General features: G+C 46.2%; 1 protein-coding gene across 1 annotated transcript in view; it reads right to left on the bottom strand.

The window, feature by feature from the left end:
- Positions 1 to 1137: 1137 nt before the first annotated feature.
- Positions 1138 to 19642, bottom strand: part of klhl24a (kelch-like family member 24a) — a 28844-nt gene continuing 10339 nt past the window's right edge. The window contains exons 4-7 of the mRNA XM_070883320.1: positions 15431 to 15549; positions 10799 to 10987; positions 9191 to 9379; positions 1138 to 7394 (exon numbers count right to left, since the gene is read on the bottom strand). Coding sequence (XP_070739421.1) covers positions 7197 to 7394; positions 9191 to 9379; positions 10799 to 10987; positions 15431 to 15549 — 695 coding nt within the window. The 3' untranslated portion in view covers positions 1138 to 7196. The remainder of the gene's footprint in view (positions 7395 to 9190; positions 9380 to 10798; positions 10988 to 15430; positions 15550 to 19642) is intronic.

Genomic DNA, 19642 nt, shown 5'->3' with positions numbered 1-19642 from the left:
CGTGTTGTTTAGTAAGGTTACATGCTTTCTTCGGTCACAGTTTGATATTGAATATATGAACTTTGTAGATTACAGGAGACTTGTGGATGCATTGATTGAAGTTGTTGCACACTTCTACAGGACCGAGTGGGATTGCTTGAAGATAGGATTGTGGTCATTCCTAGTCAGGGTGGGCGAAGGTCTCACTGCATCTGCCAGGTAACTGTCGGAGTTGAGGAGGGTAGTAAGGCCCTGGGGTTTCTTACATTCCGCAGTCTGTACATTCAGTCCAGCTGTGGGGGTGTTTGGGTGGGTGAGTAGTGAGCTCACAAGGACTTCCATATTTCCTCATGTTTTCCTAACTCCACATGCAGCCTGTGCATTAATTGTTCGGATTGGCAAATATCCTACCGAGTTCATAGGAGGAAGTCTCAAGGCAGACACCAGGCAAATGCACCGTGTTGCACAAGCTTCAGAATTCTTCACACGGAGGATTGCTTCACAAACTTGATCACCACACAGCAGCTTATCTGCGATGGCAACCATTAAGTAGAGGTTGACCTGGCCCTTCACTTCATTGTGACACTTGTTACTTGTCAGCTTCACCCCACTCCCTTTCTCTCTTCCTCAGTATTTTCCTCTTTACACACTGTCCCAGTTTACGTGACAGCTCAATAACCTGATCCCTGCTCCATGTCCTGGTTAGTCTGCATTTTAGTCAATTTGCATTTATATAGCATGATTAATGTAGAAAAAAGTCCCAAGGCATAGATGCAAAGTAAAGCTCCCTCTACACTGCCCCATGAAACACTCCCAGGCAGGTACACCATGGGTTAAATATCGAGTAAAGCTCCCTCTACACTGTCCCATCAAACACTCGCAGGGCAGGAACAGCACGGGTTAGATACAGAGTAAATCTCCCTCTATTACTGCTCCATCAAACACTCCCAGGACAGGTACAGTACAGAGTAGGTACTGTGTAAAGTTCCCTCTACACATTCCATGGCTGAGCTGCTGAAGGGCCCCTGTGGAACCAAACCCCGGTCTGAGTCAACAGCTGCAGAAAAGGAGGGGAAGGGACAAAAGAGAGAGAGAAATGTACACATTGTGTGATACAGTACTCATACTCACACAAGTGTAGGAAGTGCAACAAACAGCTCTGTGAACAGGATTTTTATTAAAAGTCACTAACCTACATCACATGCACACAATAAAACGTCATTTACATGTAACAAGCAGTGTTATTACACGCAGGGATGTGCTGCCAATCACAGCGGGTACTGTCATCTCTCAACGCTTGGTGCAGAGCTGCCGTTTGGTGAACGGGTGAAGCATCCGGTGCAGCCCTCCAACCAACACAGAGAAGGACTCTCCCACAACAATCAACAGACCATCCTCTGGGTTCAGAAAAACTCTCCCACAACAACCAACTCAAGAAAGAAAATAAACCCCAATAAATACATTTTAAGTGGGTTGAAAAATCCAGCTTGTGGCAACCGTTTCAGGGCAAGAGAAAGACTAGACAACATTGATGGAAAGGAGTACAAATCTGAGAATTTGTGTGTCAACTAGTTGAATATTACAATTCTTTATCCGCTTTCTCTTTCTAACTTGCTTTCTTTCCTCTCCCCAAATGGGTCTCTTGCACTATGGGACTAGCTGAAGTGCCCTTGCAGAGAGCCGGCACAGGCTCGACGGGCCGAAGGGCCTCCTTCCATGCTGTAACCATTCTATGATTCTAGGATAGCCTGGTCAAGTTGGCCAGGGCTTGGAGGAGGGTTCTGCCTGAATGCATTCAAGAGCTTCTCAGGGTTGACTCGACTACCAGGAAACTCTTGGTTTTCACTCACTACAACTCACGGAATCATACAGCATAGGGGGCCATTTAGGCCATCGGGCCCTTTGAAAGAGCTTTCCAATTCGTCCAGCTCCCCTGCCCTTTCCCTGTAGCCCTGACAGTTTTTTCCTTTTCAAGTATATATCTAATTCCCTTTTGAAAGTTATTGAATCTGCTTCCACTACCCTTTCAGGCAATGCATTCCAGATCGTAACAGCTTGCTGCATTAAAAAACTTCATCTCATCTCCCCCCTGGGTTCTTTTGCCAATCATCTTAAATCTGAGTTCTCTGGTTACTGACCCGCCTTCTAGTGGAAATGCTTTCTCATTATTTACTCTATCATAACCCCTCAAAATTTTGAACTACAGATTTGGTTTTAAAGTAATATTTTGAACTGCAGATCAAATGTGATGACCTCCACCATCATCACTGCATTCCATACAGGAACTTGCACAGATCACACTGCCCCAGTGTTGGACTGTTAAAAATGCCTCAAGACCTGCTGTCACTGATGATCAAAGACAACAACAACTTGCATTTATATAGCACCTATAGTAAAATGTCCCAAAGCACTTTATCGGAGCGTAATCAAACAAAAAATTGACACCAAGCCAAAGGAGGAGACATTAGGACAAGGACCAAAAGTTGATCAAAGAGATAGGTTTTACGTAGTGTATTAAAGGAGAGAGAGAGGTGGAGAGGTTTAGGGAAGGAATTCCAGAGCTTAGGAACTAAACAGCTGATGGGCCAGCTAGATAATTCAACCCACCAAAGCTCTCAGACATCCAGAGCACACTGCAAGAATTCTATGTTGTGGTATATTATTATTTAAATCAAGTTTTCTATCCATTTCATAGTTCTGATCAAGTTTAAAAAACGTTACACCACCCTGGATTCAAATACAGTTTGTTTATATCCAGCTCGCACTGTACAACGTAGGCATAATTACAAAAGTAAAGCATTTTTCTGTCTCCAGGACAACCCAAATATTACAAAAATAACACAACCACTTTACAATTATTTCATTACAAAAAAGCTATGCCAGCTACTTGCAGCATTAAAAATGTCCCATTCAGACTGAAAATCATTCACTCACCGCTCCTGACATACAAACTCAAAACGGCTGCTTCCTGTCCATGAAGCAGGTTAGGTCCCCACCGAACGACTACACTCACTGTGAAGATCTGTGTGCTCCCGCAGAGAATCACCAATAATCGGGGGGGGGGGGGGCGGGGGGGGGGTTACAGGCTGGAATCTAACCAAGGAAGTTTATATATAGAATAATGGACACCCGGGAATGAATTACAGGCTGGAACCTAAGTGACGGGGTCCAGGTTTTATAATAAAACCATATAAACAGGAGCTTTAATCTTCCTGAACCTCTTTGATTGGGGTTACAGCTTTAAAAGCAGGTAATGTTTGCTGTGGCGGCAATACACACTATTTTAACTTTGTGTTTTCAAATAATGTAGGGCTGTCGATGGATATGTCAGCTACAACCACGCTATGCATCACCGACAGTAAAACTGTCATGGGAGGAAACATGATTATTGCGATGGCTGATTCTCCTTGTGGATCACGCATCAGTCAGACAGAATGCACTCAGCAATGTACAGTTTTCTCGCTGACAGCGGGTCCCCACCTCCTGTATGGCTGATACACAGCAGACCTCAGAAAGATGGCAACATTCACTCGGCAAGACAGTGCTGAAGAATGGACTTAAAGAATAAATAGATTTGTTAATAAAGGCACAGCTTATAACAACAAAAAAAAACATATAAATACTTAATAATTTCATGTAATGCTGAGCTGCTGACGGATATGGCTGCTCACACAAGGGCCGGTTCCCCTGTTAGCTGTGGCAGATCTACTTTCAGTTCAGGGTCCCAACGGTCTTCACCAAATGCAGTCATTAGTCAGGCTCCGGCCTAGTCTGAGGTCCATGTGTAAAACCTTCTGCCACATCTCACCTCCTGCCGAAGAAGTTACAACGAGCTCTCAGTCATACTTTTCTGTTGCACCGCTCCGTGGAGAGTCTGACTGTAGCAGAGTTCTCGCTTTCACCTTGACCTTTGCACCCGGCCTCCATCGTTGGCAGATGTGAGGAACGTTGGGAGTCTCCTCGCTGTAAGATTCTCAGTTGTGAGTCGTATATCTGAGCCATCGGGTTATGCCAGGAATATAAACATGATTTAAAAGCAGCTTGCTGTGTCCCTCACAAGGGCTGGAGTGATGACTAAGTGCCATTAATGTCACCCTTTTCTTCTCCATTTTCCTTCTGTCCATCTCCCCTTTTTCTGAATTTCTCTCTTTCTCACTCACCTCAATACCTGTCTGTCTATAAGAAATAGGCGCAGGAGTAGGCCATTTGGCCCATCGAGCCTGCTCTGCAAGGGGACTTCAAAGAGCAGGAGAAATCAATGCCTTTTTGGATGCATGGCAATCCTGAGCAGCCGTGAAAGCCCCTTCCTAAATCTATGGGCCTAGGATGAGCTACTATCTATCTTTGGTTGAGCTCAGAAACAAAGCAGATCCCTGGCATGTGAATAAAATCACAACATTTCTTTCTCTGCCTCTAACGCCTAGTGTTTTCAGCTCCATATTCTTGTCCTATCTGGCCCTGTGTGTCCTCCACTGATTGGCTGTTTATCTGCAGTGAGGGATCCACTTCACTGATTGGCTGGAAGGGAATTTTATTCCTAATTCGGAATTGTTTCCTCCCATGACAGTTTTGCGTTGGTGAACAGAGAGACAAGTGACACAAGACTGGCTGCTCATTATGGCTGCTGTCTCTCGAGAATAACATTTTGTGACCTACTCCTGGCTTCACTCCTTTACACACCAATGCAATGTTAATGCTGAGGTCAGCTCTCGGAATCCACCCCGTCAATAGTATCTCCTCAAAGAGCTGTGGGCTGTGTCGGCTCTCCAGCCCCCGTTCGCTCAGCCAGCAGTGCTTATCGATACAGTGAAACATAGGAGTAGGCAGCGAGACATATTATTTACAACAGAACAGTCCTAGGACTTAACATGAAAAAAAATTAAACCATTACATTTAAATGCATCAGTCCTAGGACTTAACATGAAAAAAAATTAAACCATTACATTTAAATGCATCAAATAATTCAGGTGAAGAGCAAGAAAAATTGAAGTCATCAACTGACCCAACAAAGTGCATTCTGGGCGATTCCTTGAAGGAACTGGAGGGCTGGGGAAAGGGGCAGAAAGGTAATGGGTCACGGAGTGAAGACCAGGTTGCACACTTCCTGCTGGATGCAGGCACAAAGTAATCCACTCAGATAAACACAGGCACTAACTGGGCGAGTTTTCTGCTGCGGGTAAAGCTTTGCGCCGTACACATTTTCGATCGGCGGCGGACATTTTGAATGCTTCCCAGTCGCGGTGAGCGTGCACAAGCTACACCAGCTGTCTGTGTTGATTGGGAGGATAGTCCAACCGGATTATCCAAGATTTGTTGACTTTTTCCCGGTTCATAAACCTCTGGCGCATCTTTGCTTCCCAATTTTCTTACTTAACAGAAGCAATAGCTTAAAATTAAAGATATATTTAAAAAAATGGATCTGTGCACAAACCAGGATTTCCAATGTTTATTCCTGCTCTCACCCATCCTGCCCCGATCACTTTAGACGCCACCTATTTCATCCAACTTTCAAACCCTTTGAACCTGTAACGTTCTGGTTTTACAAATCTGAGATGCAGACAGTTAATTCTAAAATTCCTGGTGACGCAGGGTTTTATTAAATATTATTGCAATTTAAATTTTCTTCAGGGTCAGGAATCGAATCCGATAATCAAGCTATTTGGAGTAAATTGAAATGATGTAGCTTTGATGGGAGATACCATACATTAGATCACAGAATGCCGTGAAGCTAACTAGTCACCATACAGCCTAATCCTTTAAACTCCTCTCAAACTTACGAACATTTAAATATTATTGCAAAATTACCCTTAGATTGTGTCTTCCACTAAGTTGAAGTGCTGGAAAGTCCTTGTGGTAGAAACTGACTTTGCACAATAGTGTAAAATGGGTGATAGCGAACCAGCAGCCTGTTTTATATCTCTACACCGCGTCAGCGCTCATTACACCGTGAGCTGACTAATCCGATCACTCTAGATCCTTTCTAATGGTCTTTGGCTGGAAAGTGAACTCATTGGGTATATGGGTGTGATCGACTGAACAGTACGGGTTCCCAATCTGCCTGCACAAATCGTATTGGCACCAATGAAACTCAGAAGCCACGGGCTGTGGAGAATACTACGAGCGGCTCTCAGTGACAGCCAGCATGCCCTCGTACACGCATGGATGACAAGCCCACCCACTGACACCCTTGACGAAGAGGGTGGTGCTTTCCCAGAATGCAGCTGCAGCAATCCCCGGTCCGTTTGGTGCTGCGGTCAGAGAGATGTGTCAGAAATCGGTCAACTCATTTTCAGCGAAGGAAAGACTGTTAAGAGTGTACTCGAGGACATGAAAAAACGCGAGAGACACGAACTGGGAGGAGTGCATTCTGACTTCAACATGTGGGATCACCTCAGTAAGCAGGGCCCTCTGGCCCTGCTGCTCTAAGTAACTCAAGGCAACCAGCACTGAGGTCTCATGCAGTCTATATCATGACTTTTATTGACAGCGGTTAAAGTGTTTGCTGCTCATAACCCTCAATAAAGTCTAAATGGTGAAAAAGGATTACATTACCCCGGGCCCTTCTACAAGAAGATAACTGCACAGCTCCACTTTATTGGAGTGAGGCCACATAGCGGCCACTGATTGGCATCAAAGTGACACAGGCGCTCTGATGTGAAGGCCTCAGTCCTGAGCTTGCACAGGGCTTCGGCCTCTATGATTCCAAGGCCCCTCCGACCGAATCAAACAGAAGCTTTCCACTTGGATTTCCCGCTCCCAGATTTTGTTGCATAACCTCTAGCTATGTCAGAAAGGGATATGGTTTGATTGTATATTTTTCAAAAAAAACAATTACCTTCTGGAGGACAGATGGTATTGAATCCTAAGATATCACGTTGTGGCACTAAACGCGCACTTGCAGTCCAGTACCCAGCCATGGTTATCTGAGGGATGCGGGAACATGTGTAAATGGCATAACATTGCCTGTAATGCCGCAGCTTTGGTATGCTTCTCACTGGGAACTCAACGTACACAAGGAAGAGATTGTTGATCTATAACTCTATCATTGTAATAAAAAAATTTAAAAAATAAGGCTCGATGTTTTGAAGAGTATGCTACAGTAAAACGATTGTCGAATATAGAACCTGCAGAGGTCGACGCTGTCCCTCCACAGGAAGTAATAGCGTGGTTGTGTCTCTTTGCCACTCAGCTGTGGGTGGGTGCTGGAGATCCCGGGCTCAGGGCCTGTATTTCTCATTGTATCTGTGGATTGTCACACAGCCATGGTAGGAGATGGGCCTGGGCATGGCAGCCATTGCTGTGATGATTCCCGTGGCTGGGTCGTAGCATGTGATGGTGTCAGTGGCCTCGCCCGTTTCCTTTCTGCCGCCCAGGATATAGATCTTGCCGTTACACACAGACATGCCGCAACTCTCCTGCGTGACACAGGCAAAGGAACATGCGTCAGAAACAAGCCCATAACAGACCATGACATTTTTGGTATCTACATTATCTGTTACTGGGGTAACAGTGAATGAGTCAACAGGGTTACATTGACGCTGATTAGTGTGAGGGAGCTGGATTAACATCAGTAGAGATACAGTGAGTAACACAGGGTACTGGCAGAGGTTACTGAGTGACAGTGTGAGGGAGCTGGATTAACATCAGTAGAGATACAGTGAGTAACACAGGGTGCTGGGGGAGAAGGGTTACTGAGTGACAGTGTGAGGGAGCTGGATTAACATCAGTAGAGATACAGTGAGTAACACAGGGTGCTGGGGGAGAAGGGTTACTGAGTGACAGTGTGAGGGAGCTGGATTAACATCAGTAGAGATACAGTCAGTAACACAGGGTACTGGCAGAGGTTACTGAGTGACAGTGTGAGGGAGCTGGATTAACATCAGTGGAGATACAGTCAGTAACACAGGGTACTGGAAGAGGTTACTGAGTGACAGTGTGAGGGAGCTGGATTAACATCAGTAGAGATACAGAGATGTTCAACTTCAGCAGCCGCACGAGCTCAATAACAAACTCAAAACAAATGCAGGACGGGAGAGGCATTAATAATTCACCCAAGCTCTTCAGGCTGGTACAATAGCTACAACTGAATGCACTCTGTTTCTCTCTATTCCTCAATGGCTCTCTCTATCTGACCATCGTTTTGACTGTCTATCACTCTCTGTGTGCCTCTGTCCATTTCTGCCCATGCGTGTCTCTCTCTTTCCCTCTGTCATCCAGTCTTGCTCACGCTCCTTCGCACAGATATAAGCCTAGGCAGTTAATGCGGACATACCGATCGACTGAGGCCTGGCCTGATCTTGCCTTCACCGCACAGCCTTGACATCTCTGATGCAAACCATGCACTGCAGCCTTTCAGTCATATTCTGTGAGTAATATTTGTGCTCATCATGATAGGCAGTCCCTCAGAATCGAGGAAGACTTACTTCCACTCCTGAAGTGAGTTCTCTGGTGGCTGAACAATCCAATATGAGAGCCACCGACTGTCACAGGTGGGACAGATATTCGCCGAGGGAAGAGGTGTGTGGGACTGGTTTGCCACATGCTCCTTTCACTGCCTGCGCTTGACCTCTTCACACTCTCGCCGTTGAGATTCGATGAGCTCAATGCCCTCCCGGATGCATTTTCTCCACATAATGTACAATAACTGCAGAATGTTAAAATAACTGACTTGCAGTTAAATTCATGTTTGTATCTTGTAATTGGCGTTCTTGTCATCTGAAATTTGTTTCTACTTACGTTTGCATCTTCCAGCATGGATCCCTGGCTCGTGATCAAAGGATCCGTGGCTGATTTTCCGCTCCCTAACCCAGGAATTTGGGCTGGTATTTTCTGTTTCAGCGTTCTTGGCATGTGCTGGGAGCAGACATTGGGAAACTCTGCATCCCCCCAGCCCTTGATATTTTTAGCATTAAAAGGAATAGTTGGAAAATCACGGGCAGGAGCTGCTGAATTTCCTATTTCACGCTCCCAGGATTCATCATGAAACACTGAAGCAGAAAATGCCACCCACTGAGCCCAATTCTATTGCCCCTACTGCCACCAGGCTGAAATCAACGAATTCGGCACAGACGAAGGACAGAACCGAGATCACCCCAGCCTGTATGGAACAGCAGTACAGTTTCTATTTTGGATCATTTTAGGAGCTGCAAGATCAGGTGACATAGTGGACACATTCACAGTGCAGTTGGTGAGAAGGGGTTGTTGTGGTTACCTGTCTGCTGAAGGTATTCACCACATGCATCCAGTAGTCCTCGACTGGATCGTAGCAAAAGATGGACTTGGTCAGACCCCCGGCCACGTACATAAGGTTGTTCAGGGATACTGCGGTGATGCACCGTTTAGCAATGGGAATCGGCGCTCGCAACAGCCAAACATTCGTGGTGGGGTCGTAACACTGAACCTGTCAGCGAGGAAGAGGGAAGTCAATAAATACACAGGTACATGTATGACTACTGTAACAAACATGTAAACACATATATGGGTACTATAACAAACATGTAAACACACATGTGGGTACTGTATCAAACATATAAACACATATGTGGGCACTATAACAAACGTGTAAACACATACATGGGTACTGTAACAAACATGTAAACGCGTATAGAGCTATTGCAACAAACGTGAATAACTAGACGGGTATGTAACAAACATAAAAACACACAGGGCTACTCTAGCAAACATGAAAACATTCACAGCATTGTAACCAATGTGTAAATGTATGTAGGCATACTGTAACAAGCAGGTGAAAACATACACGGGTATTGTAACAAGCATTAATGTTTACAGTAACAAATGTATGACTGCATACTGCAACACTTCATTGTGCGATATGTGCATTTTGCAGCAGGTATCAGTGGATAGTGATGAGGAGTAGGAACCCTGGCTGATTGGCTACTCCTAGTCCAATGGCAGTGAGGACACTTGTAGCATCCTCACAGGAAGCGCCCAGTCTAAGATCATCTAGCAATAGAGACTGGGGATGAAATCTAGGGCATTCTTGGCCTTTTTAGCTCAGTACCACAACGCTGGGTGCAGTTTACCACAATGCAGTAATTTATCACTGAATTCTGTTGTAGCTGTGGGTAATTACTAGTGCTCATGGTTTTCTTTGCATGTAAAACGCGAGGGTGGTGTGCCTGCGATCGATTTCCTGGTTCGTACAGCGAGCAGCTCAAGTTCACCGGCAATAGCGCAAACTCGGAAAGTCAGCTCCAGTGACTGTGACAAGTTACTGAAGAGAGAGTGGAGGAGGAAACAGCAGCAGTTCACGCATTCAAATAACTGGGGCAATAGAGGGCCGATTATAGAACCTATTACAGAACTGAGCCACAGAGACCAGAGGGTCACTCGATCCATCCCTGAGTCAGTTGATGTCAGCTGCTTAGAGCAGTAAGCATACCACAATTTGCTTCATTATCCTTGCGTACTGGAAGGGGGAAAAAATCAGCCAGATCACTGTCTCTCCTGCTAAATATTGTGCGTGTGTTTGAGTGTGAGACTGTGTGTGTGTGTGTGAGTGTGTGCATGCACATGAGTATGAATGTGTGTGTGCGCGCGAGTGAGACTGTGCATCTATGCATGTCTGAGTGTGTGCATGTGTGTGTGAAAGTGTGTGTATGCGCACGATTGCATGTGTGTGTGCGTGTGTCTGAGAGACCGAGTACGTGTGTGACTCTAGACTTGAGCATGAAATTTAAAAAGTATAAAGATAAAATAGTAATACATCGAACAGCCAGTACACGAGGGACACATGTTGAGGCACTGGCATGCACGGCCCTTTAAACACAGAATGGCTTGCTCCCTGTGTGATACGCACCTTATCAGAGCACGTGTTGTCATCGGGCCCTCCACCAATCACAAAGAGTTTACTGACACAGCTGACGACGGCCGGGGAGCTGACCGCTTCCTTGAGAGGCGCAACCTCGACCCAGCGGTTGGAGAAAGAATCGTAACATTCGACGCTGCTCAGCCGATTCTGACCATCGTAGCCCCCCACAGCATACACCTGGAGCAGGGCAGGGGAAAGGAAAATTGCCCAAGTCAAGAGAGAACTTTCACTGGAGTCCCCGACAATAAAATGGGAAATCCAGGCCTTGGCTCTTTGCCTCAAACCTCGACTCCCATTTCATCGGAAGTGTTTAAAACGATTGCGCGGTATAAACCTACAGCTATTAGCAAGTGAACCACACTTACTGTTGGGTGCACTCAGAAAATTAGGCGAAGGTTTTTCACAGCTGCAATGGCCAGGTTCCGATTTCTCCCCATTGAAGTGAATGGGCGGGAACTGGCAGGCTGGTGAATCCCTGGCATCAGATTGAGAGTAAAAAGTACAGTGGGGGAGGGGGATTGTACCTAATGCTGGTGAGGAGGGTCCTCACGTTCTAGTACTGTTGGGGGAGGGCCCGTGTTCTAGTACTGTTGGGGGAGGGGCCCGTGTTCTAGTACTGTTGGGGGAGGGGCCCGTGTTCTAGTACTGTTGGGGGAGGGGCCCATGTTCTAGTACTGTTGGGGGAGGGGCCCGTGTTCTAGTACTGTTGGGGGAGGGTCCTCACGTTCTAGTACTGTTGGGGGAGGGGCCAGTGTTCTAGTATTGTTGGGGGAGGGGCCAGTGTTCTAGTACTGTGGGGGAGGGGCCCCGTGTTCTAGTACTGTTGGGGGAGGGTCCTCACGTTCTAGTACTGTTGGGGATGGGCCCGTGTTCTAGTACTGTTGGGGGAGGGGCCCGTGTTCTAGTACTGTTGGAGGAGGGGCCCGTGTTCTAGTACTGTTGGGGATGGGCCCGTGTTCTAGTACTGTTGGGGGAGGGGCCCGTGTTCTAGTACTGTTGGAGGAGGGGCCCGTGTTCTAGTACTGTTGGGGGGAGGGGCCCGTGTTCTAGTACTGTTGGGGATGGGCCCGTGTTCTAGTACTGTTGGGGGAGGGGCCCGTGTTCTAGTACTGTTGGAGGAGGGGCCCGTGTTCTAGTACTGTTGGAGGAGGGGCCCGTGTTCTAGTACTGTTGGGGGAGGGGCCCGTGTTCTAGTACTGTTGGAGGAGGGGCCCGTGTTCTAGTACTGTTGGAGGAGGGGCCCGTGTTCTAGTACTGTTGGAGGAGTGGCCCGTGTTCTAATACTGTTGGAGGAGGTGCCCGTGTTCGAGTACTGTTGGGGGAGGGGCCCGTATTCTAGTACTGTTGTGGAAAGGGCTTGTCTTCAACGAAAACTGAAGATTTCTCCATTGTGTCTTTGGGACGTTGGCTTACTGGACTGTCATGGCACAGTTGTTAGATAAGAACAGCACCTTGTTACATTTTAATCTTCTTAGTCCCGCCCTTATCCACTGAGAAAGTGCATCAGCTGGTCAAATCTTGGAAACAGGTATGCACAGAACCTCTTTCCTACAAATTGGCCGAGATGAGGTGCCTCACAATGTTTAAGTACCATGGGGGTGCTACCATGGCAACCTACACAGCAGCACCATGTTCCCCATCATCAAAATGACTACTATCAATAAAGTTTCAAATATCCTAGAATTTAAATTTAAAAAACCACAACTACACATGTCAATCTCAGTGGCCCGATCTCAGTGACATCTGTGTATTTGTCCCAGCACAAAAATGGAGAAAGGGCAGGGAGCAGATGTGTGCTGACAGCTCCAACTGAGGAGCTGAACGGCCTCCTCCTGAGCTGCAATTTTTATGCTTCCACTGGCAGCACTTCCAGATCGGCAGGTTTCCAACAGGAAGAGCCAACAAAAGAGTCACTTTATTTTACTGAATTTCTCTGATCTTCAAGATAAAGGATATAAAGCTCCACACTATCCCATCACACACCCCCAGGGAAGGTACAGCACGGGTTAGATACAGAGAAAAACTCTCTCTACACTGTCCCATCAAACACTCCCAGGGCAGGTACAGAACGGGTTAGATACAGAGTAAAGCTCCCTCTACACTGTCCCATCAAACACTCCCAGGGCAGGTACAGCACGGGTTAGATACAGAGTAAAGCTCCCTCTACACTGTCCCATCAAGCACTTCCTGTATGTCAGGAAGCAGGAAATAGCAGAGGCTGAAGGCAGAGGCTGTATCAACAGGGCTTATGAAGGACTGAGAGACGCCGTGAAAACAAAGACAATGGAGTGTCAACACAGTGCAGAGAGAGGCTGAGCCAATGCTGCACTAGGCAGGTGAGGATAAAGTTGTGTGCTAAACAGTTATTATGTTACCTTAGTATTCAAAAGTTTTGTAAGAAATCAATCATTATCATTTGTCAAGCCACAGTAACCAGTTTGAACTAGTTGGTGTTTCAGGTTTACAGATCCAATGTCACTGAGAGGACCCAGAATATCCCAGATGATTAGCCTATGCGATTGGCTGATGCAGTAGCCTTTCAGGGAGCCTCTGGCATACCTGTTGCTAGGTATTAAGAGTTTTCTTTTCAAGCCTTAATTATCTCCAGCTTCCTTATTTACCATACCTGCATCGACCTGCTGGCGACAAGCTGCAAGAGCCGAAGACTGCCTTTTGAACTGAGGCCAACACAGGGAAGCAGACTAACCCGCCCATTAACTGAACTGGGAGGTCAGTGCACCTGGAGTCGTGGTGCAGGCAAGGGGCGCTCGGTTTGTGACCAACTCCGGGGTCCTACGTCGCTTCAACCGCAGCGGTTTTCAACTATTAACCCTTCGTGGCCAGCTGGGTCTCTCCCGATCTTCCTATTTTCCTCAATATGGAACTAGAAAGGGCGGCTTTCCAAGCAGCACGAGCCGCCTGGGTTTAGGTGGTCGGAGAATGGCAGGCAACACACCTGGGCAGGTGGTAGTGCTGAGGCTTCTCCTTTAAGCAATCGTGTTACAACTGAGCGGCTTGCCCGGTCACTTCAGATGGTATTAGAGAGCCACCCAGGCCAGGTAAGGGTGGACCTGGCCAGGTAAGGGTGGACCTGGCCAGGTAAAGGTGGGTAGGGTCTCTTCACCCAAGGGCATTAGTGAACCAGTCAGGTTTTAATGACAAAACGACAACTATCATTTTTTTTTTCTGGTGCCAGCCCATAAATGACCAGATTCACACTCGGTCTCACAATCAGTCTTAGTCGGCGGGGCAGGTTGTGAATTCCTGACCTCTTTCTATAAGACCTACCCTAATCGCACATTGACATTGAGAAACTGCACACAAAGGGAGCGCAGGCCAAAGATCTGATTCTCATTTTTCTGCATTTCCCTAATGGTGAAGCGGGGTCAATGGATTTATCTGTGTTACTGCAGCAGAAATTAGGGGCCAAAAAAAGGCGTGACAAGAACGACAAGTTAGCCCAGTCCAACAAAATAAATACTTCTCTCCCACTCCCCACAGCTGAATCAAGGGATGTCAGCTAAACCATCCATTCTCCCCCTCCATCTATCTACAAGATGCACTGCAGCAACTCGCCAAGGCTTCTTCGACAGCACCTTCCAAAACCCGCGACCTCGCGACCTCCACCACCTAGAAGGACAAGGGCAGCAGATCCATGGGAACACCACCACCTCCAAGTTCCCCTCCGCAGTTTGCAGCCAATGAAGTACTTTTGAAGTGTAGTCACTGTTGTAATACAGGGCAACATTGCAGCCAATTTGCACATAGCAAGGCCCCACAAACCGCAATAGAATAAATGATCCAATAATCTGTTTTAGTGGTGTTGACTGAGGGATAAATATTGGCCAGAACACCAGGAAAACTCCCCTGCTCTTCTTCGAAACAATGTCATGGGTTGTTTTATGTCCACCTGAGAGGGCAGACAGGGGCTCGGCTTAATGTCTCATCTGAAAGACAGCACCTCCGACAGTACAGTGCATGCCTGAAGTGTCAGCCTGCATTATGTGCCCAGGTCCCTCGAGTGGGGTTTGAACACACAACATTCTGACTCTTTAACATTGAAAACTCTGGAACCTTCTGACTCCTTAACATTGAAAAATGTCCTCAGGATCGGCACAGAGTCTTAAGAATAAAATGGACTACAAGCCAAAGAAGGACGTCATTAGGGTGACCAAAATCTTGGCAAAAAGATGAGTCTTAATAGGGAAAAGGGAGGTGGAGGCATTTAGAGAGGGAATTCTAGAAAGATGGACCTAGACGGCTGAAGGCACCACTGGGAGTGGGGGAGAGGGGATTCACAAGAGGAGAGGAATGGAGAGCTTGGAGGGAATGGAGGATTATTACACTGGAGGAGGTTATGGAGATCGGGAGGGGCTCGGTGCGAACTGAAGATCAAACATGAAATCCACTGATTTGCAATACACCAGTCAGTGCACATCCCTATTGAGCCATCAAAGGAGCTATTTCAGAGCTTTTATTTTAAAAAGCAGACTCAATTAATTATGAATCGCTTCAACATTAATTTGTTTGAATCATCATTTCCTTTGAATGAACACTTAAATTTCACTTGATCAAAAATGCTTGTGATCTTTTATGTTAGAGTTTAAAATTTCCCGTTACCTTGCCAAGAAGGACGGCCATCTTATGGCGCCACCTGCCTTTGTTTAAACAGGCCACTCGCATCCAGATGTTCAGCTGGGAGTTGTACATCCACACATCACGGCTATTGATTCTGCCACCTGTTAAACACAGAGAAAGAGAGAAACTGAATACCAGGCCTTAGTCTGACTGGTAACAGGGCCTGTGCTATATTTTTTACTACCTTTAGCCTCAGGCCTCAGTCTGAACTAGAGATGAAGCCTGTGTTAGGTCTTTATTACCTGTGGCAGATGTGAAGATGTTGATAAGAAGAAGTACACAATTTTCAAGGATTATATTCAGTTGCAAGACCACGAGATTCATAGTGGAATGTATTTTTTGAACTACAATATCAGTAAAATACAACGATTTCTTGGTTAAGGCCATTGCCAACCATTGGCTCACTGAACAAAAGGCTTCATTGCTCTTCTGAGAGACACTGAGAATGTTAAGGTTGTTTCTCCAGGCCTCAGTTTGACTAGAATGGGGACTCTGTCAGAATTTCACACATGCCAATCTCAGTAAGTCAGAAGCGGTCCCTCGAAACGAGGATGACTTGCTTCCACGCCAAAAAAGGATGAGTTCACAGGTGTTTCAATGAAGGACCCGAACTACATCCTGAAGGGTGGAAGATGCCTGTGCGTAGATTTTTTTAACGTGTGGTGGCCATTGCACACCAGCCACCACACGGGCCTGCCAGAGCTAGGTCTTGGTCCAGTGGCAAGGATTACCCAAGACGACTGGAGACCAGTTCTGCTGCACGTGCAGAGGCAGTGAAAGCGGGGACGGGAGGAAAGAACAAAAGGGAAGGTCTGTGATAGGGTGAAAGGCAGGAAAGATTAAATGGCACAAAGGGATGATGGTGCAAGGCCAAAGGAGATGGTAATGAGACGAGTAAAAGTGCAATAGATGGGTTTAGAAGAGGTGTAAACGAGAATAACAGAATCATCAACAGCTGTGTTCTGAAAATGAGGGAAGAGCTTATGATCTGAAATTGTTGAACTCAATGGCCCAGAAATTCATGCCAACCTGGGGAACGAGCAAAAGCTGACCAACAGCTGCAGAAGAGCTGACAACTCAAGGGCAGCCACCTGACCCATGAAAATAAGGAGTTATATAGGCTTCGGAACTTCGGGCCTAAATTCCCTCATTTTATTGGAGCAATACAGACCTAAATACATGAAAGGTTGAAGGGACATCCAAATGTTGAATACTCAAAACTGGTGGTGCATTCTGGTTAATATTTAGTGTTTTTACATTTCACGATTAATAAACATTACTTAAAAAAGTAAAGACAAAGTGACGTTTGGATTTTCAACAGACCATCACTTCCTTAAATGTGACCTCAACTCTCCCACGTTCAATTCCCCTCTCCAGACCCAGTTCAGAGACACTAGACCCAATCCAGCTCCGCACCCTTTCATGGAGACACCATCTTCTTCAAACCTCCCAGCTCATACTGACATTCTACTCCCGCTCCATACTAGTCATGCTGACATCGCCCTTCTTCACTCCGGTAATGCTGGTACACTCCCTCCACCACCACCCTAAGGCACTGCTCCCAGCTTTTGCCTCTTTCCCTCTCCCTTTCATATCACCCATGTGCTCGTCCCTATACTGTCATCCATTTATCCCGCCCATCACTTTCATTGATTCCTTCTCCTTTTAATTTTCCCCTTCACTGCTTTCCAACTCTGCCCCTATCACAGTCATCGACTTCCCCCTCGCCTTGCCATGAATTCTGCCCTCCACCCTCTTGCAATTCATTATGTCTCTACCCTCAGATTCTGACCTCCCCTGTCATTCTCTCCCCTCCCCTTGGCATCCATTTCATCCTGGCTGCTCCTAGCCGAGTCTGGTGGGTAAGTCGCTGGACAGGCCTCACAGATCCTCTCGGCATGCTTCCAGCAGGGTTTCCCATGCTGTACGTGGAGGCACCAATGAGAGACGGCAACCCAGGCCATTAGCACTGGATGTGAAACAGATACAGCCAACAGATTCAGGAGCTTGGGACTGTGTTTTGATGGGTCCTGATTCCACTGATTTGTTCAGCAAATGCTGACATGCTCACCAGCCCCCTGTAATGTATCTGCTTCAAGGGTTCTTTGCTTCAGAATTCATAGCAACACATTGCTATTAACTAGTTGGTTTATTAGCAAAGGTTTAACAAGCACACTACACATTACCAGTTAATCCACCAGGCTCACAACCACCTGCCTCATCGTGGATCTCAACAGCTCTATAACTATTTTAGTTGAAACTATAAATCAAGTCCCACCCTATTAAAGGGGCATTAAAACCAACAAATTAAACATTTTACTTTAAATAGTCAAATTAAAGTGTGGTTGCCGGGGGTGATGATGTACTCCAGTCCCTCCGGCGCCCACCTCTCGTGGAAGACCACGAGCGTACCGGTGGACACCGCGTGCTCCATCTCCAGAGACACCCTGGCTCGAACGTAACCGCGGAAGTGAGGCAAGCAGTCGGGCTGAACGACCCCCTCGACCCACCGCTGCCTGGAGTGATCTTGGCCATGCCCAGGAGCAGTCCTACAAGGACTCAACAGCTCTACAAACCTGTGAGCATACTCACAGGTCTTTACAGTACACCCCCCAAAATGTCTGTTGACTCTAATGGTTAGCATGTATTAAGGCCAACATTCATATTTATTAATATTAATAATCCCTCCCTTAACCAACATCACCAAAAAACAGATTAATTGGTCATTCATGCATTTGCCATTGGCAGAGTTTTGTTGTGTACAAATTGGCTGCCTTCTTTGCTTACAAAACAACAGTGATTACATTGAAGAATAATTCATTGGCTGTAGAGCACGTTGGGATGATCTGAGGATCTGAAAAGTTCTCTCGGAATCCCTGGGCCTCAGTCTGCCTGGACATGGGCCTGTGCTAAGGTTTTATTACTTATATCCCTGGGCCTCAGTCTGACTGGAGATGGGGCCTGAGTTCCCAGGCCTGTTTCTGTTATTTATACGTGCCAAGATCTGTGTGCCCGAATGTAAAACTATGAGCATGATCTACAGCTCTGACTGCTTTAGTTTCCTAACGTCACTCTTTTCCCAAGTCCTTTGTGGCGCTCCTGATTCTATAGCGATTCCTGTCCCGAGATAAAAGCACCAAGTAAGTGGGATTTGCAACCCTTGTTGTTTACTGTCTGATTCCAAAATGTTTGCTTCCTGCTTGTGGAAGGTAAAATGCCATCCCCAGTGTGTACCATTCATATCATGTCAGGATCTGATTCAAGATCAGAGATACTGGGCTCATATTTCTTCATAACCTTGCAGAATGATTGGAATCTGACTGTTCCTGCAAACAGTGCCAGTGTCAATGCACCAATATGGGGACATTATGTACGCAGCTGTTTACAGAAATGTTGTTCTATAAATTGTTATTCCAAGCTGTGCAACTCGCTTCCCCTCCCCCTGCCCTTTGACCCCGGGTCTGCGCGTGACGTGGGAATGTCGAGGACAGGAAAGAGGAAAAGGACACATGAAAACAGGACAAAAATAAAGGCACTGAGTCGGAGGAGATCAGCTGGTGAACTCCTGCTGTCCTGTGCCAATATCAGCGCAACTTCTGAGGCAAATTTTAGAGTTCATGTTTACATAGTATTACATCGGATATATGGCACAGAAACAGGCCATTCGGCCCAACCAGTCCATGCTGGTGTTTATGCTCCACTCAAGCCTCCACTTACGGTGTTTATTTAATTTTAAAAGACAGGTCAAGAAGTTTTGGCTGTGTTATATTACCAGTGATTTTTGTTTTAGCAATTGGAATCCTTAATTATAGAGTTGAATGAACAAGCCTATTTTGAGGCCGTGTATGTAGCTGCAGGCTTTAATGCTAATAACAGTAATTATAATTAAGCCTCGGATATTTTACATTGCAAACGTCTCCAGTCTCTACAAAATGAGGCTGTTATTTCAAAGACTTCATACATAAAGCAAAAGTAGTCACAAATGCAAATTATAGCTAAGACAGATTGACTGGATTGTTGTACGACTGTGTGGGTATGAATGATGAAAGACCATTGTTACTGTTAAATACTCACAGCACCTCCTAGTGTTTCTTTTCTTTTCTCTGCTAAATATTTGCAAAAATTCAGTGGCAACTGAGAAAAACGACACCTTACTCACAATTAGACCCCAGAGAAACTGTAACCTCTCTTAGT

This window comes from Pristiophorus japonicus, chromosome 6 (assembly GCF_044704955.1).
Source record: "Pristiophorus japonicus isolate sPriJap1 chromosome 6, sPriJap1.hap1, whole genome shotgun sequence".
NCBI lineage: Eukaryota > Metazoa > Chordata > Chondrichthyes > Pristiophoridae > Pristiophorus > Pristiophorus japonicus.
This window is presented reverse-complemented; position numbering and strand designations above follow the sequence as displayed.